The sequence below is a fragment of the Manihot esculenta genome, chromosome 17 (assembly GCF_001659605.2).
Source record: "Manihot esculenta cultivar AM560-2 chromosome 17, M.esculenta_v8, whole genome shotgun sequence".
NCBI lineage: Eukaryota > Viridiplantae > Streptophyta > Magnoliopsida > Malpighiales > Euphorbiaceae > Manihot > Manihot esculenta.
In genome coordinates, this window is record NC_035177.2 from 35000788 (window position 1) to 35024446 (window position 23659).

Below are 23659 nucleotides of genomic sequence, written 5' to 3' on the forward strand. Positions count from 1 at the left end.
GAATATAAATTATGGTCAATGTCAAACTTATAATGTTCAAACTTATGATTTCTCGATCTCTAAGTAGACTGATAAAACCAAATGATATTGATCACATTATCAATTCATTTGAGCATGTCCATGCATTTCTTAATCTCACTTATCGAGAGGTCCAGAAAATATATATCTCAAAGAGATGGACAAATTGTATCTTGATTGTTCAATATTATTTACATAATTTCTATTATGTTCAATTATAACCTTTATGATTATCTGATTAAAGACAATATTTTGTTATGTCAAAACATAACAATCCTTATATTAGAAACTATGACAATTTCAAGTCAAATGATTAAAACATAACTATCTTAAAATTCATTTATGATAATAAACCATGTAGTGATCTCAATGTGAGTCAAACCAATACTTTATTCTCGAACAAAAGCTTTTCTGCTTGATCAGACCTGGTCATTACAAAAATAAAATGAGTTAAATACCATCGTTGATAATGGCGCTAAAATTTGGTGGGTGTCAAATTTCGCCAAGAATAAATCCTGCTCTTTCTAATAATTACAAACTGTATATATAGTGAGTAGCGTCAATCCATGGATAACGGGATAACTACTTGTATTTTTATTTTGTGAGAGCAGATGTAGAAGAAGGTGAATAGTACTCTCACAACCTGCTTGATGACTTACCTGTCCAACTTAACCAATATGTCCAACTTATCAATTTGATGACATGTCAACTTATCTATCGACCTGTCCGACAACCGACTTGTAACCTAATGACCAGTCTTGTAACTAAATGATCTGTCGACCTGCTTGACCAACCTGTCTTTCTTATAGTCGACCTACTGACCTCTTGGTGTCTTCCTTGACATAATGACCTGTTGAGCGTGCAAGTTAACAACTGGAAGACCTAACATCCGACCTATTAAATACATGTGTTAAAGATCCGCCTGTCAACCTATCGAGCGTCTGATTGTCCGGCTATCCTACCTTATGCCTGCCTTCAAAACAAACCAAATTAAACTGTAAATATAAAAGGGGGGAGGGATTTGGAGAAGATTTGAGCGTGACTGTGAAATCAGAATATGTTATTCCACAATAAAATATTATTTGTCACAAATATCAAACTCACAAGTGATTACAGATTTAATGAATATGAATGATTGTATACTATTTATTCAACTAAACAATTGATCAGACTGCATCCATTAAATAAATAATAATCTCAAAGATAAAAGGAATAGTATAGAAATCTGAAATGAGAAGGAGTGATTAAGCTCGATTTGGTCTCACAATCTGTGTGAATTACACCTTGAAAATTCCCTAGATAGATAAAGGAGTTTAGCTACTGAAACTCATGATAAAACTCTGAAACTCTGAATAAACTCTGAATGCCTAATACAAAGAAGCCTCCCCTTTTTAAAGGGGTAAACCTAAATTAAAAGTGAAGAAAATAAAATATCCCTTTAAAAGAGGAAGAGACAATTTCTAAAATTCCGGTCTTTCTAGAATCGTTCCTTTCCAAATTGATCTTCTTCAATCATGCTCGAAAATCCTGTGATATTTCATAAATCATGCCAGTGGTCTTGTATATGAGGTCTGCCTTATTCGAGATCGGTTTTGCGTGAGCTCTGATGAGGTCTGCTTTGCAAGAGGTCTGACGAGGTCTGCTGTACGAGAGGTAGATCTTGCAAGAGGCCTGCTTTGTAAGAGATTTGACAAGGCCTGCTTTGCGAGAGATCGACCTTGCAAGAGGTCTACCCTATAAGAGGTTGGCTTTGCACTAAATTTGTTCTGCGATTTCACCTCTGATTTTTATTTAAATCTTTCAATTAAAAGATTTTTTCTCAAAGAGTACATAATCTGTCAATATTACAAAAAAAAAAAATACCCATAATTCAGCATAATTAACTCTAATTTTTGTTGAAAAATATACATTGTATAAGCAAAATATACATCTTATTAAATAGATTATCGTTTTATAAATTTATAGTTTTAGCAGCAAATTTTATCGATTAGAATAGGTGTACTACCTCCCTATACCATATATAAAGACAAATATAACAAATTTTTTTTAATTGTTTTTATTAATATATAGCTACTATAGTTTAAGTATATATATTAGTAAATTATGATCTTGCTTAGATTTATCATGTAATTTTCCTGAAAATAAACTAAAAAATCAATATTTATGTACTCAATATTCTAAAATTTCTTAAATGTTTTAAATTATGCAATTTTATGGGTGAAATAGAACAATTTTAATACTGATGGTGCCATTAACACAGACACATACATGGCCAAATAGTTAAAAAAGCAAAAAAAAAAAAACCTTACCTTTCTTTTTCAATTTTCGCCAATTTTTTTATTGTTAATTTTATTTTAATATTAAAATTTGTAATCATTATATGATGTGGTGAAAATTAATAATTAGGACCTTTACCATGGCAAAAATATAATAATCTAAATATCCAAACTTTTTAAATTTTTAGTTTTTCCCCAATTTAAACGATTTTTTTTTATTATAGATAAATAATTACTTTTAACTTATTATAGTCAACAAAAATATTTTATTTTCAATATAATATTTATTTTATTTAGTATAAGAATATTAAAATTTCTCATCTTTTTTCTATACATATCTTTTTAAAATGTATGTATAAAAATTACTCGTAAAAATAATAAAATTTCAACTTTTTAAATTAGAAATTCATATAAAAATAGTAATAATATAATAACAATTATTTTATTTATTACAGTGGATGAAGGAAGTAGACAAGAGAAAGGGATGGTGAGGGAGAGGGAGAGGGAGAGGGGGAGAGAGTAGGGGTGAGCAAACAGTCGGTTCGGTTCAAAACCGAACCGAACCGAAATAACCGAAAATCGAATTGCATAATTTTATACAAACCGAACCGAACCGAATAAGAGGAATAACCGAATCGAACCGAACCGATTTGGTTCGGTTCGGTTCAGTCGGTTTGATCGGTTCGAACCGATTTTTAAACTTATCTTTTTTTTTTTTCACATTCATTCTAAAATACAGTTAAAATATTTTAATTTTAACTTTTACAAAAAAAAATCAATAAAATATAAAATTTTACAAATAAAAAATCAATAAAATAATAAATCAATAAATCAATAAAAAATCAGAGGACTGAGGGCAACCGACGAGGGCTGAGGACGAGGACTGAGGATTGAGAACTGAGGAAGACAGAGGAGAGGACCGAGGGCAACCAAGTTGCTGACGGTGCGGAGAGCCGATATACTGGAGAGCGATGGCCGACGATTGCGTGGAGAGCGACGATCGACGCCGACGATTGCGTGGAGAGCGACGATCGACGCCGACGATTGTGTGGAGAGAGAGAGACTAGAGAGCGACAGTGGACCGGTGGACAGTTGGAGAGCGATGGCCGACGATTGCGTGGAGAGCGACGATCGACGCCGACGATTGTGTGGAGAGAGACTAGAGAGCGACAGTGGACCGGTGGACAGTGGACGGTGTGATAGTGGACCGATCGATGACAGTGGACCGGTGGAGCTCAATGCTCAGAGAAGAGGCACAGCACAGGCAGGTGTGATAGGGGTGAGAGGCGGCGTGGAATGGAGATAGCGTCATAGCGTGAACTCTCAGCTTTTAGATTTAGGGTAAATATAAGGGTACACTTCAAAACGACGTAATTTAGGTAATTTCGGTTCGGTTCGATTTAATCGAAATTTTTGAATCTAAAACCGAACCGAACCGAAATCACCGATTTTTCAAAAAATTGAACCCGAACCGAACCGAATTAAAAATAAAACCGAACCAAATTTTTAATTCGGTTCGGTTCGGTCGGTTATTTCGATTTAAACCGAATAGTGCTCTAGGAGAGAGAGATGGATTGAGAAACACTTCCTATTTCCTTCTCTTTCCACTCACCTTCTCTTATGCCTCATTCCATTTTTCCACTCATCTCTCTCTATTTCTTCCCACCATATCAATGATACCTTCTCTCTTCTTCTCCCTCCGTTTGTTATCATCCAATAATACATGTAACATTTGTCTATATATTTAATTTTATTAATTATATATATATGTGTGCTGAAATGACAATTAATATTATTATTTTTTATATTTAAATTAAAATTTTCTAAAAAATTAAAATTTTATCCATTTTCATGGATAATTTTCGTAAATTCATTTAGAAAAATGGAAAGAAAGAGGACAAAGTAAAATAAATACCAAATGAATTTCTAGTATATTAAGAATTTGAGTTATAAATAGTAAATTGGTAAAATATTCAATACCTGATTTTTATAAAACTATAAGTATTGAATTTAAACTTCATAAAGTGCTGAATTTTATAGAGAATAGCTATTAAATATCATAAGGTGATAGCATGTATAATTCTTATTTATGTATAGGGTTTAAGTGTTATATATTTATAATAATTAAATGTTAAATATTAATCACAAAAAATATTATAATATTAATGGACTTTTCACGTAAAAATTAAATGCGAAAGAATTGCACAAAATTCCGCTGAATATAGCACTATATGCTCACACTTGCCTCTACTCTTTCAAATCTTCCCTTGAAAGGGTGAAAGGGAAGGTTAGCTAGCTTTCTTTAGGCAGGCCTAGAGAGGAACTGGTTTCTACAATTTCTTGCATCAGAAACCAAATGCTGTCTAAACATTGCAATGAAAGCTTCCACTCTCTCATTTAACTCTTCCTTTGACAATTTCTGATGTTCACTATCAACTCTATTTGTTTGCTTTACCTCTTCTGCATCCCTTTTCCTCTTACTCATCTCCTGATTACATTCTTTGTGTGCTTTAGCTTTGGCAGACCAGCCACAGTGTTTTCTTCTCTTCTGTTCTTGAATATTCACCTCTGCATTACCTCTAGTTTCTTGGTTTTCACTTGAGCTTGAACGAATGGAAGTGAAGAAAATGGCTAAGAGAACAATATTGAGGATTAAGAGGGCACGCCATTGCTTGACGAAAAGCATCACCAAAATGCTTTTCAAGCATGTCATTGCTACAGTTGCTACCACTGCGAAGACAAATTTCTGAGTATAATCATCTTCATGCACTCTTGAATCTGGACTCTCATTCTCTTCCATCTGATCCATTGAGTGTATTTTTCTGTAACAATGAGAAGAATGAAGAGGGAAGACATCTAAGGAGCATATTTATATTTATTGAATTTTTACTTTATGGCTTGTAGTGGGATTTTTGTTTTGGCTGTGATGATGAGAGGACGTGACTGATGACTAATGAGAAGGCAGATGATAGGGGAGACAAGCAAACATGCTTTCGCTGCTAGGAGCCAAAGTGTGGAGTTGCCTTATGATTGCTCCAACTCAGGATGATTTTTTTTTTCTTAGGACACGTTGGTTTAGAAAGTTTTTTGTTTGGACTTGGCGTGCACAGGCATGCATTTGCTTTGGAATTGCCAATGTGCTTTTTGGTTGAGCAGGAGCAGAAGCTGAGTCAATGACAGCTTTTTGAACATGTTTATTTATTACATCTGTCCTTTATTTAGTTCAAAATTGCTCACTTGTAGGAAATTTATTTATCACTTTAGAGAAAGTAAATTATTTTTCCTTTCACTAAAAAAATTTTGACATTTTAGAAAATTCTTTAAAATTTATCAACTAAATGATGCAATTTTTATATTTTTAAAAATTTTAAATTATTTAATTAAATTATCCTAATCAAATAAGACTCTAATTCATATCCATTTCAAATTCTTTTTTATCTATTTTCATCTTCAAATTCTTTTTATTTATTTTCACTATACATTACATGAAAATTTTAGATGACCAATAGATTTTATCAACATATTTTAATTTATTAATAATTTTAATAAATTTAAAAATTCATCAATATCTTTTAATATAAAAAAATATATAAAAATTGATCAATAAATTTAAAATCGATTGATAATACATACGAATTTTAAAATTTATTAAAAATTTATAAGATATTTAGTGTTGAAATTTATTTAACAGACTTAAAGTCCATTAATAAATCTATTGGTAATTCCTTGTTCTGGTTGCAAAGCTGAATAAGAGAGAGAATGAGCACAGCCCCACTAACAGTCCGCATTTTTTATCCGAAAGAAATTGAAAATAAAACAAAAATATGTGTACACTATCTATGGAATGGACCGACTATCTATCCTTAATCTCTTCTTTCCTATCTCTCCCTTTTTTTTCTTTCCTTTCTCGCCCGCAGGATAATTCATTTCTTTTCTTGTATTGTTTATTATGATTGATATGTAGAAAAAGACACTCTTCCTAATTCGAGTTTGAGATGGAATAAGACTTAGATGTAGAGTTCCGTCGGTCGGGAAGGGATTTTTCTATTCATTTTTTTACTCTTTTCTGGAGGCGAAGCCTGATTGTCTGCCAGACCAGCAGTAGAGAGAGATCTGATCATGCTATCTCCAATCTTTGCCTTCTGATTGAGAAATTAGTCAATAACCACTTTTTTGGATCAAGTCAAGACTTAGACTATAGTAGGTTTAGCTGAGCAAGGAGTTGGGATACTTTTTTGGCGCCTTAAGGAAATGAAATTCTTTCAATTGGAAGTATGTATGAAACTAGATTTTTCGTTTGTCAAGCTCATAGTTAGACTATGATGATAAGTAGCAGTTTCCGTCGAGTCTGAGTCTTTTTGAAAACCTATGGCCTATAGCGGGATTGAATCTCTAAAGAGCAAGACTTTCCTTCATCTTTACCTGCTTACTCTCTTTTGGACGAGAAAAATAGATCTGCTAAAGAAAATGACTAATAAATTTCAATTTATTAGTAAATTTTATAAAGTTTTGAAATTACTAAAAAATTCTAAATTTGTTGGTAATTTATCTAAAAAATTAGTAATGGATTTAAAAATTCGTCATTAAACTTTATCATCAAATTAATAAGTAAAAAAATTATTGAATTTATTAAAAAATGCTATCCGCTAATAAATTTGTTGGTAAAATTTAAAATAAAATATCTTATAAAATTTTTGTATTTTTTTTATAATTCATATTTTTTAATTATTAACAAATTTTAAATTTTTTAATAATTCTTGAAGGAAAAAAAAAACATTTTTTTTTAATTTAATAATGAATTGCAAATCTATTAATAATTTATGTTTATAAATATAACACCAAATTTTTTCAGCTTTTATCATTCATTTATTTTATTATTTTTTTTCATTTTCTTTTCCTTTATTTTTTTATTTTTTTATTATTTTATTTCCTTTCACTTTTATATCTCATAATTTTTTTTATTATTTTCCTTTCTATCCCTTATCTTTTTTTCTCTCTTCATTCTATCTCATCTTCTATTATTTTTTTTTATTCTTCATAATTTTCTTTTTATTTTCTGCATTTTCTTTTCCTTCATTTCCTCTCATTTTCTTCCTTTTTATCCATAATTTTCATTCATATTATTTTTCTAATATTATTTTCTTTTATCATTTTCTTTCTATCTATATCTTTTTTATCATTTTCTCTTTACATATTGATGATCTAAGATCCAGAGAAATAGAGTTTTACAAGGGTTCTGTAATTTTGGAGAAAAACTTAGCTCTAGAGTGGGGGTATTTCCCCTTTTATCTGTTTCCTTTGTCTACTAGTGACGTATAACAGACTATCTACCATTGGACTACCTGTCCCTGCTATGTTGATATGAACGTACGAGGAAATCAGATCCCTGCCCCATGCGTAACGGCCTCTGATTCTCCCTGAATGCGCATGCGGATGGGCCCACCGGACAGATGGGTTGGTTTCCTTACTGGTTCCGGGCTGAGCCGGAAGATAAGATAAAAGCTGAGCCCATAGAGGACCTATCTGTTGGACCGAAAGAGCCGGGCCGGCCTGATGGAGGAAACTAGCTGAAGACCTGTCCTAAAGCTGAGTGGACTGGACCTGGCTCATGCGGGAGGCTTACAGGCCTCCAAGTAATGGGCTGATACCGTGGGCCTGGACCCAGACTAGGGTGGAGAAATCTAGCGGTCATCAATTGCCCCTTTACCTTCTCGTCAGTTATTGCCCGACTGATGAGGGGGTAAATATCAAGAGTAATAATGACCGCGCCGCCCCAGGATAAAACTGTTCAGAATAACTTTTCGTCTCATTATTGTTTCACATTTTGAATTCTCTCTGTCTTCTCGGAACGCTTGCTCTCTCCTGTTTTCTGTTCTCCTTCGATTTCTTCTGCTCCTCCGCCCTAACCGTTTTCCAGGTACGCCTCCTTTTCTGCCATGGATAGCTCTAGTCTTCCCGATATTTTCAACCTAGAGTCTAGCATCACCCCATCCAACATTAGGAGTTTTATCTCCAGGAAATACCTGGATACCCCTCTTTTTTACATCCGAGCTCCCTACCGGAATGAGAGGATCGTTCTTACTAATCTTCCTCCCCCTGGCCTGATCGACCTTCAATAAGACATTAGTCTGGTTTTCTTCCTTAAGTAGAGGGAGTATGGTTTGTCTTTCCCCTTCTCTCCGTTCTTTAAGGAGGCCTTCCGGTATTTCGAGATTACCCCTCGAATGCTAACCCCCAATTCCATTCTTTTCATGTCTTCCTTCGAATCTGTGTGTCTGAGCTGGGGGTTCACACCCACAGTTCATCTGTTCGTCAGCTTCTTCAGGTTGGTTAAGGCGGTCCAAAAGTTTTACTACTTTGCCTCTCGTAGAGGGTTGTCCATTTTCACGGATTATAAAGACTCTATCAAGGGATGGGTAGAGGGGTTTCTGGTGGTAGAACTGAAGAAGAATATGGGGTTGGCCTGGGAGCTCACTCTCCCTTGGGAGGGTGTCTCTTTGGGTTGCAACGACCTGCCCCAGCTGACCCTTTCCGACCAGGTCGGATTCCTTCGACTGACTTCTGTGGAGAAAAAGTATGATGTCGAAAAGTGCTTGTATGCGTCCAACCTTCGGGATATTAAGGACGCGGGTACCTTATTTTATCTATTTGCTTTTAATTTTCTCTTTGTGACGCTTGCTGGGAAGGGCTCTGACTTGTTTTGATTTTTGGGTTTTTGCAACCTCCGGGGTGAAGATGGATAAGATCAAGCCTCCCAAGAATCTTTTGCTGTCTCGGGAGAGCATGGACGCTGCTCTAGATGCCCTCCTGGCTGGGCGATCCATGGGGGAAGCTACTCAAAGTGTAGCTGAGGTCATTTCCTCCAGAACGACTGTCTGACCTCCTCCTCATCCGACCTCCTCTAAGGCCCTTAGATCGAGCTCTCAGCGCAGCTATTCATCCTGACCTTTTAGCCGCAGCAGACCGAGCTCGACCCCTCGGTCTTCGCAAGCCCTCCGGCCTCAACGTGCTTCTAACGAGGGGATGGAAAGGGGTCCCAAAGCTGGCCGAAGACACCGGGCTGGCGAGGTCGGGTCCTACCTTTCCTTCTGAGGAATTACCTGAAGTGAGGCTCAGGGCCCCTATTGCTGAGGAGGAGGTCCCCGAAGTGAGGCTCGAGGCCCCCATTACTGAAGAGGAAGCTCTCGGGAAAAGAATAGAGGTCATCCTCGTGGACGAAGGGGTCCAGGAGGCCCCTGCTGGAGATGCCCCTGCTCTTGAGGAGGTTGGATCCGGCCCTGCTAATGATGGAGATGTCACAGAGAAGGCTGGAGACAAGCGTCCTGCCCCCCTTGAAATGCCCACCCCAGCTCCTGCTCGGAAAAAATCTAGGGCTTCCAAGGGATCAACTCCAGCTCTCCCTCCTATTGGAAAGAAAAAGGAAGCTTCCAAAGGATTAGCTCCAGCTCTCCCTCCTCTTGAAAAGAAGAAGGATGTCCCTGTGATACCGCTGTTGTCTGCTCCTGACAACGAAATTTTGAACATGGAGGACATCACTCATCAAACTCCAGCGAGCATTGTAGCGGAGATCTTGCAGGACCAGATGTTCGGGGGAATCACGGAGGCTTCAGACTCTCGTCTGCTTGCTTTGACCAGCCATTTGGCTGGCTTCACACGAGAGCAGGCAGCATTCCGGTCTCTACCTCGAGGGGAGTTCGGAGATAGGATCAGGGAGATGCTCCTGATGGTAAGTTATCCCTTTTGTTTTCATTTTGATTTCCTTGATTTCTTTATCCTTACGGTTGTTTTCTTTCTTGTACTAGGTGATGGGCCTCTCTATGAAGGTGGATGCTCATGACCTCTCTCTCCGAGAATCTATTGATCGTCGGATTGAGGAGGCGCGTCTGGAGGAGAACTTGTCTGCCACCAGTGATGCCAGGAGCAACCTTGCAGCAGCTCGAGAGCATTCTAGGTCCCTCCAGATAGAGCTGAACACAGCACTGGAGGCCTTAAAAAGGGCTGACAGGAAGACTGCTGAGGCACAGGAGCATGTCAAGTCCCTGGAAGCGGAGTTGTCTCATACCCGAAGGGTTCTTAAGGAATCTGATGAGAGGGCAGCTGCAGCTGAGGTCCGCTGTGAAGAAGTCTTGAAGCAGCTGTCCTCTATGGTGGAGACCCTTCATGAAAGGGATGAGGCTGTGAGCTAGAGGGATGACGTCCGGCGTCAGTACGAGGCCCTGAAGGCTGATTTTGAAGGAGCTCAGGCTCACCTTGATAAGGTGAAGATTCAAAAAGAGGGGGCACTAGCTCGGGTGGAGGTTCTCGAGCAGGAGCTGAGTAAGTGTTCTGATCGTATCAGAGACCTGGCTTCAGCGGCAGAGGAGTTTAAGCTTCACAATCAAAAGCTCTGCCATGAGGTCAGGACTTTGGAGCATAGATGCTCAGCCCTGCTCGAGGATGCCAGACTCACTGAAGACAGGGTCCAACTGGAGTGTGAGAGGCGTTTGATGGAATATAAGGATTCTCCCGAGTTTAAGAAAGAGACTCCAGAATTTCAAGAGTTCTTCTGATTTTAAAGCCGAGGTTGCTGAGGCCTGCGAGAAGCGACAAGCGGAGTTTAAAGCTTCTAATGAGATGAAGACAGCCATATGGAACAAGAGCTTTCGCATGTTTGTCTCTGGATACAACCGGGGCCTAAGAACAGCCAGATATGCCCCCTCTACGCCGTTGGCTGAACTTCGAGCTGCAGAGGAAGACTCTGATGGTGAGGAGGTGCTTTACGGGGAGGACGACAGGCCTTTGCCCAAAGGGGCTCCTCGTATTGCCACTGGACCTTCTGAGGCGGGCTCCGAGTCAGGGGATGAAGACGCTGGGCCTTCGGGGCAGGAGATTGTGCTCTTTACTGGGGCTGAGGGGTCTGTGCAGGAGGGTGCCAGATCTCTCCTAGATGACAATGTAAATAGTGCAAATGTAGATAGTGTAGGTGATGATGTACCTAGGAGTATAAGTCCCTTAAGGACTGTTTTTCCCCCAACCCGTGTAGACAACTAGAATAGGCTGTAATCTTTATTTTTCTTTAATGAAACTTAACTTCTATTCACTGCTTCATGCTTATACTTGAGCTATTTTCTGTTTTATGCTTCATCGGGCTATTTAGCCTCTTAAAAACCTAACTGGTTTAATCTGTTAAAGAATTTAAGAACAAAATACTTAAGCTATTCCCTATAGTCTTCTCTCAAAGTTAACCATGCTGTTTTGACCTATAAATCTTTCCCATTTTACAAAGACATTATTATCTGCTGGCCTTCTCTAATCTGGATCTGCCTTAGGGATAAAAGTCTTTAAGCTATGTATTCACTTAATCTCTCACAAAGTTCAACCACGTCCAGTCCTCGTTCTAAGCTCGGTTTTAAACAGCTGACTAAACATCCTCAATTTTATGCTCGTTACTTCACTAATATGAGCTTAGGTGTATAATCTCTACTTAATCAGAGTAAAAAGGATTATGTACCTCTTTAAAGCGATGAGCATGGCTGGCCTTCTTATTTTTGGCTCTGTTCTGACAGGACTTGAGGCAGGGGCCTTATCTGCTCACGCCACGGGACTTCCTCTCAATTCATAGGAAGTTTGTTGTCTTCAGTTTGTGTTTGGGCTTTCTGAGCTCGATTCTCTCTTTGCTTGGTTTTTCGAGCTTGTATTTACGTGTCTTAGGTCGGCATTGTTGTCTTTGTCTTCTTGATTTTAGTTTTCGGGTATGTCCCGGCCGGGTCCTTTGCTGCTTGGACCTTCATCAAGGCTAGTCGAACTGGTTTAGCGCCAGCCGTCAATTTTTGAGGTCGGAGTCTTACCAGCCTGTAATCCGAGCTAGGATTTGGACTTTCTGTTTTTGTTTTAGCATCTTCTTGAGGTCGGCACAGTGTTTTACCTCCTCTGACTATCGTGTGAGATCAGAGTCTCTTCCCCTTAGGGCCTGAGCTCCTTGGGGAAGTCAGATTTTAGTTTTTCATGGGTGATTCAGGATCCCATCTTTCATGTGAGATCGGAGCTGTGTTTCTGCGAGTTCTTTTTACGCATAACACTGGGAGATCTTGGGGATCTCGACCGTTTGGTGTCAGGAGATCTTGGGGATCCTGGACTTGTAGCTCCGGGAGATCTTGGGGATCCCGGTCTTCTTGTTCCAAGAGATCTTGGGGATCCTGGTCTTCATGGTGCTAGGAGATCTTGGGGATCCTGGACTTCATGGTGCCAGGAGATCTTGGGGATCATGGACTTGTAGCTCCGGGAGATCTTGGGGATCCCGGTCTTCTACCTCCCTGAGGTCTCTATGTCTCAGTGAGGTCTTCTGATGCCAGGAGATCTTGGGGATCCTGGTCTTCTTGTTCCAGGAGATCTTGGGGATCCTGGTCTTCATGGTGCCAGGAGATCTTGGGGATCCTGGACTTCATGGTGCCAGGAGATCTTGGGGATCCTAGACTTGTAGCTCCGGGAGATCTTAGGGATCGCAGCCATTTTGTGCCAGGAGATCTTGGGGATCCTGGACTTGTAGCTCCGGGAGATCTTGGGGATCCCGGTCTTCTACCTCCCTGAGGTCTCTATGTCTCAGTGAGGTCTTCTGAGATCTGTTCTTTCTTTTTCAAAGAGAATTAATACTCACAGTAATAAAGATAACGTTGCTTTGCAAAAAATGGTGTTATTTCATTCATTCATGTTTTCAGAGTACAAGAATTTTCTTTACAAATTTTTCAGGGAAAGTACCTCTTTAGGTGCTGAATATTCCAGGCATGGGGCTTAGGGTTTCCCTGCATATCTTCAATTCAGTATACCCCCGGCTTGACCACTTTGGCTATTCTTAATGGGCCCTCCCAAGTCGGTGCCAACTTGCCTACTACCGCTCTTTTTCCTGTAGCTTCCAGGTTTCTCAGGGCCAGGTCTCCTACCTTCAGGCTTCTTTCCCTGACCCTTTGATTATAATAACGCGCTGCTCTTTGTTGATAAGCGGCAGTACGGACTTGAGCTTCCTCCCTGACTTCCTCCAGGGCGTCCAGATTGCTTCTTAATTTGTCTTCGTTGGTGCTTTCGCTATTAAACTGGACTCGGTGTGTGGGGACTTGTAGCTCGACTGGGACTACTGCTTCAGTGCCGAATGCGAGTGCAAAAGGCGTTTCTTTAGTGGATGTCCTGAGGGTAGTTCGGAGTGCCCACAGGATGCTATTGAGTTCTTCCGCCCAGTTCGCCTTTGTCCCATCCAGCCGTGTTTTCAATCCTTGGAGGATAGCTCTGTTAGTGACCTCTGTTTGACCATTGGTCTGAGGATGGGCCACTGAGGAGAATTTATGCCATATGCCCATGTTTGCCGTAAATGCTCTGAAGGTGCTGCAGTCAAATTGCCTGCCGTTGTCTGAGATGAGCACCCTCGGTATGCCAAACTTGCTGATGATGTTCCCCCATACAAAGTCTATCATCTTACGGGCTATGATTGTGGGGATTGCCTTTGCCTCTGGCCATTTTGAGAAGTACTCCACAGCCACCACTACAAACTTTTTCTGCCCCATGGTTTTGGGTAAGGGTCCCAGGATGTCTATTCCCCATTGAGAGAACGGCCACGGGCTGGATATGCTGGACTGAGGAGTGGTTGGGACATTGATGGAGTTGGTAAACCTCTGGCATACATCGCATCTCCGGACGAACTCTTCTGCCTCTTTTTTAACAGTGGGCCAGTAGTATTCCTGCCTGAATATCTTGTTCGCGAGCATTCCTGCTCCTTCGTGAGCTCCGCACATTCCCCTATATATCTCTTCTATCACCTTTATTGCCTCCTCCGGGCTCACACAGCAGAGCCACGGGCTGGATTTCCCCCTTCTGTACAAGGTCCCCCTTACTGCTTGGTAATTAGCAGCACGAGCTGCTATCTTTCTTGCTTCATCCTTGTCTTCAGGGAGCTTTCATTTTTCCAGATATTCTAGGTACGGGGTCATCCACGTCTGGCTTTGTTCTATCTGTAACACGGTGGCTGTCTTATTAAAAGCAGGCGTGTTAACATGTTGTATGTACACTTCATCAGGGAGTTGTTCCAGCTCCTCTTTAGTCAATCGACTGAGTAGGTCTGCCTCTTCATTCTCTTCCCGAGGTATTTTCTGGTATTTGACTGCGACTCCCCAACCCTTGAGCTCGGCTTCTATGGCTTTTACCTTTGCTAGGTAATTCTGCATGGTTGGGTCTCTGGCCTGATATGCCCCAGTTATCTGATTAATCACCAGTTGGGAGTCACTATTCACTTCGAGGTCAGTTGCCCCCACCTCCATTGCTACCAGCATCCCATTTATTAGGGCTTCATACTCGGCCACATTATTGGAGGCCTTGAATTCTAGGCGCAAGGCATAGCAAACCTTAAATTCTCCAGGTCCCTTCAGCATTATTCCCGCACCACTGCCTTCGGCGCCTGATGCCCCGTCCACATACAACTTCCAGCTGAATTCTTGAGAGAACTCCCCCTCCGTCTCATTCCCCTGCGCTTCAGAAGCTAGTTTGCCCTATTCCTCTCCTTCTTCATTAAATGAGCATTCTACTATGAAGTCAGCCAGGGCCTGAGATTTTATAGCTGTCCGAGGTCGGTACTCCAGACAATAAGGGCTAATTTCAATAGACCAAGCCAGCATCCGACCTGAGGTTTCCGGCCTGTGCAGAATCTTCTTCAGGGGCTAGTCTGTCATCACCACTCCCTGGTGGCTTTTCAAATAGACTCTGAACTTCCGGACTGCTAGCAGTAGAGCGTATGCCATCTTCTCAATGTTCAAATATCTGATCTCGGCGTCTTTAAGCACCTTGCTGACATAGAAAACATGCTTCTGCTCTCCTCCTTCTACCCTTACCAACACAACACTGACGGCCTGTTCTGAGGCTGATAAATAAATCAGGAGCTCTTCTCCCTCTAATGGGCTGCTAACCACATGAGGCGAGCTGAGATAGCTTTTGAGCTCTTTGAAAGCTTCTCGGCAATCCTCGGTCCATTCGAAGTTCGACACTTTCCTCAATTTCTTAAAAAACGGTAAACATCTCTCTGCTGACCTCGACATGAAACGATTGAGCGCCACCACTCTTCCAGTTAATCTCTGGACATCCCTTACACATGTCAGTTCAGGCATGCTTAAGATAGCTTCCACTTTCTCAGGATTGGGCTCAATGCCTTTCCCACTCACCATATACCCCAGAAATTTTCCTCCCCTGATAAAGAAGGCACATTTTGCTGGGTTCAGCCTCATTCTGTACTGTTCTAGCACCTCGAATACCTCTCTCAGATCTACCATGTGCTGCTGGAAAGTTGGACTTTTGACCACCATATCATCCACATAGACTTCTACGTTCCTGCCGATCTGATTTTTGAAGATTTTGTTCATCAGTCTCTGGTATGTTGCCCTGGCATTCTTCAGCCTGAAGGGCATGGCCTTATAGCAGTAGGTCCCATCTTCTGTTACGAACGAGGTCTTTTCTTCATCCGACCTATCCATTGGGATTTGGTGATAACCAGACATAGCATCCAAAGATGACATATAATCAAAACCGGCCGTAGAGTCGACCATTTTATTAATATCAGGGAGGGGATAACAATCTTTAGGGCATGCTTGATTGAGATCAGTGAAGTCTATACACATCCTATATTTGCCATTGGCTTTTTTGACTAATACAGGATTTGCTAGCCACTGTGGGTATATCACTTCCCTAATAAATCTGGCCTCTTCTAGCTTTTGGACCTCCTCCCTGGTGGCCTGTTGCTTCTCTCTTCCAACTACCCTCTTCTTCTGCTTTACCGATCTGGCCTCGGGGAGAACATTCAGCTTGTGCGTCATCACCTTAGGGTCGATTCCAGGCATGTCCAAAGGCTTCCAGGTGAAGCTCGATGCGTGACCTCGGATCAAGGCTGTAATACTCGGCTAGACTCCGGTATCGAAATTCCTACCGTTCGGTGGAATCTCGGATGTCGAAAACCTCTAAAAGGGTAAAATCATATTTTTATAAAATGTTTTAATGTATTTCATAGGTTTAAACAAGAAAGAAATTAAGTTTTGAATGAAAATAGTCTTGAGAGGAAGACTCAGGTTCGGCCCGCCGAACATGCATGCACTTCAGAAGTGCTTTAGGCCCCCGAAGGCATAAGTGAGGGAAGTCCAGGTTCGGCCGCCGAACCTTATGTTCGGCCGCCGAACATGGCATGCATGCGGAGGCACGTTAGGCCCCCGAAAGTGGCCTGGCCAGCCACCTATAAAAGGGTCCCCTTGTCTAAATGGGCGAGCTTTTCTCCCCATTTTCGGCCAAGGTGAGTTCTCCGCCGTCCCTCGCCGATTTTGAGTCATTTTCTTCAAATTTTTCATGATTTTCATGAGTTTTTACTTTGTTTTGAAGATTTTTGAGCAAAGAGCAAGTTTTGAGGCTTGGAAGACTCAGGAGCTCTTTTCCTTTGGTTTCCAAGTTTAGGTCGTCTCTCTCTCGATCTTCAAGAGGTAAGAGCCGATCTTGAGCTCATTGTATGTTTTAAACAAGTTTTAAGTTGATCTATGGGGTAGAAATGCATGGTTAGGTTAGTTGAACTTTGTTAGGTTTTATGTGATTATATGGACAATGTGTGTTGGATATGCATGTTTGATGTGTTTGAGTTGGGGTTTAGGATAGTTTGAGACCCCTATGTGTTGATGCAAGTGTCTATGCATGATTTGAGAGAGTTGGATGCTTGATTGGATGTAATACCCGGCTAGATTCCGGCATCGGAATCTCTACCTTCCGGCGGAATCTTCGTTGGAATCTGGAGTTTTTGAAGATGCCAGAGGTTTCTAGAGGGGTAAAATGTGTTTTCTAAAAGGTTTTTACTGATTTCATGGTTTTAAATGAAATGAATTGAGTTTTGAAAAGGAAATGACCAAGGAGGCATTTGGCAGGTTCGGCCGCCGAAAGTGAAGTTCGGCCGCCGAACATGGAAAGGCTTCGGGAGCGCCTTTGGCCTCCGAAAGTCTTGTTTGAACGAGCCAAGGTTCGGCCGCCGAAAGTCAAGTTCAGCCGCCGAACATGCATGAGTTTAGGGGGCACGTTAGGCTGCCGAAGGTCTCTGACCAGGCCACCTATAAAGAGCCCTCAGATCGGAAATGGGTGAGTTTTCACCCCATTCTCGAGCTCAGGTGAGTTTTGTCCTCCCTTGGCCGTTTTCATGTTTTTCTTCATCTTCTTCATGTTTTCATGAGTTCCATGGTTATTTTGAAGAGTTTTAAAGCTTAGATCGAAGTTTTGGGAACTTGGAGCTTTTGGAGCTTGGATTCTCCACACCTCCGAGTTAGAGATCACGCAACCCTCGATCTTCAAGAGGTAAGTGTAGATCTTTGCTTTCCTAGTGTCTTTTGAAGTTTTATGAAGGTTTTAATGGTAGAGTATGGGTAGGTATGCATGTTAGGATTTATGTGGGTTTTATGCCCAATGTATGTTATGTGATGTTTGTGTTGAGGAGTTTATGTTAGTTTATGCTCCTTTATGTTTGTGGGAGTGAGTATGCATGATTGGGAAAGAGTGTGTGAGGATTTGGTTGTTTTGATGGTTTTGGCCTATGTGGGTCATAAACTATCTAGGTATGTTTTGATGTTGTTTTTGGAGTTTAATCAAGCTATTAAGCTCCTTTGGGCATGGTTAAGGGCTTATGCATGTTTTAGATAAGTTGGGTGCTTGTTTTGGGGTGTTTGGAAGGTTTGGGAGGCTTGAATGCATGAGAAGCTGAGTTCTGCCCTTCTGGGAAGAACTCAGGTTCGGCCGTCGAAGGTGGTTTCGGCCGCCGAACCTGCCTTTGGATGCATGGTTTGGCCGCCTAACCTTGCCCCCGAAAGCTGAGTTTTGGCTTGAAAGCAGACTTTCGGCCGCCGAAGGAAGGATTCGGCCGCCGAAAGTGTCTGACTTTCGTCTCTGGAGTGGGACTTTCGGCCGCCGAAGGTGCCGCCGAAAGTGCCCGAGTTTCGTCTCTAGAGAGAGGGTTCGGCCGCCGAAGGTGCCGCCGAACCTGCCTGACTTTCGTCTCTGTCTGGGACTTTCGGCCGCCGAAGGTGCCGCCGAAAGTGCCTTTTCAAGGTTGTTTTCTATGCATGTTTAAGTGATGTTTTAAGGGGTTTTTGGGTAGTTGTTTATGAGTTGTTTAGAGTGTGTTGGCACCTCATCCGAGTCCACCTGTGTAGGATCGGACCCGAGGGATCGAAGAGGCCACCAGTAGTAGCAGTTGCAGAGTTAGTTCAGCGTCTGCCAGAGGTGAGTAGAACTAAACTTAATCTTTTATTTATGAAATCAAATGCCTAAAGCATGCTCATGCATCATGTTCATATGTAATAGGTTGATTGCACTAGTTACACGAATATGAAGCATTGCATTATTTACTGTTGATGGAGATTGGACCAAGGACGACCCCACTAGCCCTAGAGATGTTGTGAGACCTGACCGGGTCAGGCATACATATACAGTTGTTGTAAGACCTGGCCGGGCCAGGCATACGAAGGTTGTTAGACCCGGCCGGGCCGGGCATACTGAGACTGGAAGGGATGTTTTGGGGTTGGGTCCAATCCGTGATATGATTTGTTTGTGCTATGACGCATTTCATGAAAGCATGTAATTAATGAATTGTTTTCTTTGTTTCTACTCACTGGGCTTTTTAGCTCACCCCTCTCCCCTAACCCCAGTGTTGCAGGTTTGAGGTTGATCAGGAAGACGTCAAGGGTAAAAGGCTTTGCTTTGTAATAGTATTAGATTAGTGTTTTAGTGTGGACATGTATTATAAATTGATATAATGATTTGCAAGAGAATGTAATGTAAAGTTAAGTGGAGTTATATTTATGGTTTAGTACTGTGCTTGGCCCTGAGACTTGGTTAGTCCCTGTTTAATACATGATGTATTTACGCTAGATGTTGAGTTATGTTTGAACTAATCTTGTGGCATGTGTTGTTTACCACGCTATGGTAATGGATGAGGACCCTAGTGGAGGTCTTATGTTTGTGGTTTGATGCATGCTCAGGTTAGGTTCTAGTCCTCTGAATGTGACTCTGGCTTGATGTATGTTATGTAGACCCAGCTAGAGTTTTGATGAGGGCTCTAGTAGGGGGGTCCTTTTATGTTTTCAGTTATGTCGCATACAGGTCAGGCTCGGTTTGTACATCAGATGTTGCAGTTTTTATGTTAAAGTTTTGATCATGTATGGGATTTGACCAGGTGATAGGAGGTATGCTTGGCTTGCTACGGGTCCCGGCGGCCTTAAGCCGATCTGGATCCTAGCGCCGGTGGCGGTTCGGGCCGTTACAGTAGGGTATCGGTTTCCAGGTCGTTACAGAGTGGTATCAGAGCTTTGGGCCTCGAGAGTACGGTGTGTTGCACATCGGAAAAAGGTTGGCTTAGAGGTCATAGAAGGGCAAGCACAATAGGAAGAATCATGTCCACTAGGATAGGATGTGGAGTCCTGTCTTGTATGAATGATGATGTGAAATGCCATGAGTTTATGCATGTGCATTAATGTTATGTATGATATGTTATGTATGTGTTGCAGGTTCATGTGTTTTCACCTGAACCGTATGATGCTAATGATTGATTGTATGCTTGTGTGTTGTTCTTCAGAGGAGCCAGAATGCGAGGTGCTCATCGATCTGTGGAATCGACTGGAGTTCCATCTGAGAGGGAAGGTTTGGACACCTTTCCCCCTGCTCTGCCTAGAGCGCAGTCGTGGGGAGTCAGCAGATGGGAAACATCAAGGGACCCTAGTAGGTCTTTTGATGCAAGCAGAGAAGGAATGGCTCCAAGAAGGATGCCAGCTAGTATGAGGGAAGTAGAGTTGGAGGTTCAGAGAAGGGATGTCAGTTTGGGAATCAGAGTGCCGGAAGAAGGCATGGGAGATTCTCAGGAGGATGCTCAGACTCAGGATTCCAGGATCTCAGGTTTAGGGGGGATTGATCCCTCCACTCTAAGTATTGCTGCCTCAAGAGATAAAAGGTGGGGAAACACCACTAAAAAGGGGAACAGAGGCCTGAGAAGGTCAAAGAAGAGCAAGAAGTGGGGCAGAACCCTGAGGGGGAAGAAGAAGAAGTTGTGGAGACGGTTGAAGTCTAGTCTGGGATTAGGTGGTGGTTCGAGCTCTGGCTCAGGCAGTTCAAGATGCTTGAGATGCGGAAGGCCGAACAAGGGAGTCTGCCGTTATGGGACTAATCTATGTTTCAGGTGCGGACAGGAGGGACACATAGCACGAGAGTGTCCCACTGCACCCAGGTTGGCTCCGTCCCAGCAAGCAGCTTCAGGTAGAGCGGCTCAGCCAGTAGCTCCAGCCATGTCTCAGGTTAGTGGTCGAGGTAGAGGAAGAGAGTTAGCCTTTCTTTCTGAAGGTTCCCGTGGAGAAGGTCTGTCAGCTCCAGCTCGGATCTTCACCCAAGCTCAGCAGGAGGCAGACACATCGAACATGGTGGTGTCAGGTACGCTCACTTTTGAATGTTCTGATGTGTATGTTTTTGTGAACCCTAGTGTTTTTCTCTTTCTTTAGTTGCTCTAGGAGCCGTTGAGAGGTTGAGTTGATAGCTTCTGGGCTAGAGTGTTCTCTTTGGGTCAGTAGACTCATGTGTGATCCATCTATGGTAGAGTCAGTCTGTCGGTTCAGTTCTGTGTCAGTTGAGGGTAGATACCTTCCACCCGAATTTGAGGTCCTAGACTTGACTGTCTGGACGTCAGTTTAGGGTTGGACTGGGTTTTTCTACTCGTAGTGCTATCTTGGTCTGCAGAGACGAGGTAGTCAGGTCCAGAGGACGGGATGGGTCAGAGGTAGCCTTCTGAGGGGACACAGTAGGGATGCCTAGAGGTTTGATGTCAGCCTATCAGGTTCGTAGGGTGCGTAGGAGGGGTTGTCAGAGGGTTCTAGCTCTTGTTTGAGAGTTTAGCAGTCAGGTCAGGGAACCAACCTCAGTGTCTTTGGTTCGAGAGTTTTAGATGTCTTCCCAGACGAGTTGTCAGGTTTACCATCTGTCAGGGAGTTAGAGTTTGGTATAGGAGTGGTGTCTGGACGCAGAACCATTTCTATCCTTCCCTATAGGATGGCGCCTGCGTAGAGAGAGGTAGTAGTCAGAGTAGAGGCGAGACTTGGTAGACAGGGGTTTTATCCGACCTAGTACCTCACCCTGGAGTGTTCCAGTGTTGTGGTGGGAAACGGAGGATGGATCCTTGAGACTTTGTAACAACTGTAAGCAGTTGACCAAGGTCACTACCAAGAGCAGGTATTCCCATGCAGGATGGATGATCTATTGGGATAGCTAGTAGGAGCTGGTTGTTTTCCAAGATAGATCTGAAATCCGGGCTCTACCTGTGAGAGTCAGAGTTAGTTTTGGGTTAGCAGTGAGAAGAAGCCAGTTAGTGAAGATGAAGAGAAAAGAGAAAGGATCAGAGTAGCGCAGTGGAAGCGTGTCGAGCTTCAGGTGAAGGTCAGGTATTGTTAAGGTGTTTCTTTTGGAAAAAGGTGTGTTTGGGAGACCCGGGAGTCTATACTCCAGCAATACCTGTGTCTCTCTTTGGAGAGAGGTTTTAGGTTTTGCTTGCATGTTCATGTATGATTGATGCCATGATTTGAGATGCCTGTTTGTTTGTGGAACATTCGGGGACGAATGTTCTTAAAGGGGGGAAGAATGTAATACCCGGCTAGATTCTGGCATCGGAATCTCTACCTTCCGGCGGAATCTCCGTTGGAATCTGGAATTTTTGAAGATGCCAGAGGTTTCTAGAGGGGTAAAATGTGTTTTCTAAAAGGTTTTTACTGATTTCATGGTTTTAAATGAAATGAATTGAGTTTTGAAAAGGAAATGACCAAGGAGGCGTTTGCCAGGTTCGGCCGCTGAAAGTGAAGTTCGGCCGCCGAACATGGAAAGGCTTTGGGAGCGCCTTTGGCCTCCAAAAGTCTTGTTTGAACGAGCCAAGGTTCGGCCGCCGAAAGTCAAGTTCGGCCGCCGAACATGCATGAGTTTAGGGGGCACGTTAGGCTGCCGAAGGTCTCTGACCAGGCCACCTATAAAGAGCCCTCAGATCGGAAATGGGTGAGTTTTCTCCCCATTCTCGAGCTCAGGTGAGTTTTGTCCTCCCTTGGCCGTTTTCATGTTTTTCTTCATCTTCTTCATGTTTTCATGAGTTCCATGGTTATTTTGAAGAGTTTTAAAGCTTCGATCGAAGTTTTGGGAACTTGGAGCTTTTGGAGCTTGGATTCTCCACACCTCCGAGTTAGAGATAACGCAACCCTCGATCTTCAAGAGGTAAGTGTAGATCTTTGCTTTCCTAGTGTCTTTTGAAGTTTTATGAAGGTTTTAATGGTAGAGTATGGGTAGGTATGCATGTTAGGATTTATGTGGGTTTTATGCCCAATGTATGTTATGTGATGTTTGTGTTGAGGAGTTTATGTTAGTTTATGCTCCTTTATGTTTGTGGGAGTGAGTATGCATGATTGGGAAAGAGTGTGTGAGGATTTGGTTGTTTTGATGGTTTTGGCCTATGTGGGTCATAAACTATCTAGGTATGTTTTGATGTTGTTTTTGGAGTTTAATCAAGCTATTAAGCTCCTTTGTGCATGGTTAAGGGCTTATGCATGTTTTAGATAAGTTGGGTGCTTGTTTTGGGGTGTTTGGAAGGTTTGGGAGGCTTGAATGCATGAGAAGCTGAGTTCTGCCCTTCTGGGAAGAACTCAGGTTCGGCCGCCGAAGGTGGTTTCGGCCGCCGAACCTGCCTTTGGATGCATGGTTTGGCCGCCTAACCTTGCCCCCGAAAGCTGAGTTTTGGCTTGAAAGCAGACTTTCGGCCGCCGAAGGAAGGATTCGGCCGCCGAAAGTGTCTGACTTTCGTCTCTGGAGTGGGACTTTCGGCCGCCGAAGGTGCCGCCGAAAGTGCCCGAGTTTCGTCTCTGGAGAGAGGGTTCGGCCGCCGAAGGTGCCGCCGAACCTGCCTGACTTTCGTCTCTGTCTGGGACTTTCGGCCGCCGAAGGTGCCGCCGAAAGTGACCTGTCCAGCCTTTTCAAGGTTGTTTTTTATGCATGTTTAAGTGATGTTTTAAGGGGTTTTTGGGTAGTTGTTTATGAGTTGTTTAGAGTGTGTTGGCACCTCATCCGAGTCCACCTGTGTAGGATCGGACCCGAGGGATCGAGGAGGCCACCAGTAGTAGCAGTTGCAGAGTTAGTTCAGCATCTGCCAGAGGTGAGTAGAACTAAACTTAATCTTTTATTTATGAAATCAAATGCCTAAAGCATGCTCATGCATCATGTTCATATGTAATAGGTTGATTGCACTAGTTACACGAATATGAAGCATTGCATTATTTACTGTTGATGGAGATTGGACCAAGGACGACCCCACTAGCCCTAGAGATGTT

The 23659-nt window shown here is 42.3% G+C and overlaps 1 protein-coding gene across 1 annotated transcript; it reads right to left on the minus strand.

The window, feature by feature from the left end:
- Positions 1 to 4596: 4596 nt before the first annotated feature.
- Positions 4597 to 5103, minus strand: LOC122722261. The gene has a single exon (XM_043952465.1). It carries the CDS (start codon positions 5101 to 5103, stop codon positions 4597 to 4599), a length of 507 nt encoding a protein of 168 aa, XP_043808400.1.
- Positions 5104 to 23659: the final 18556 nt, after the last annotated feature.

What these genes read in the sequence shown, in the direction of transcription:
- LOC122722261 (XM_043952465.1), bottom strand. Translation starts at nt 5,103, where the DNA reads ATGGATCAGATGGAAGAGAATGAGAGTCCAGATTCAAGAGTGCATGAA.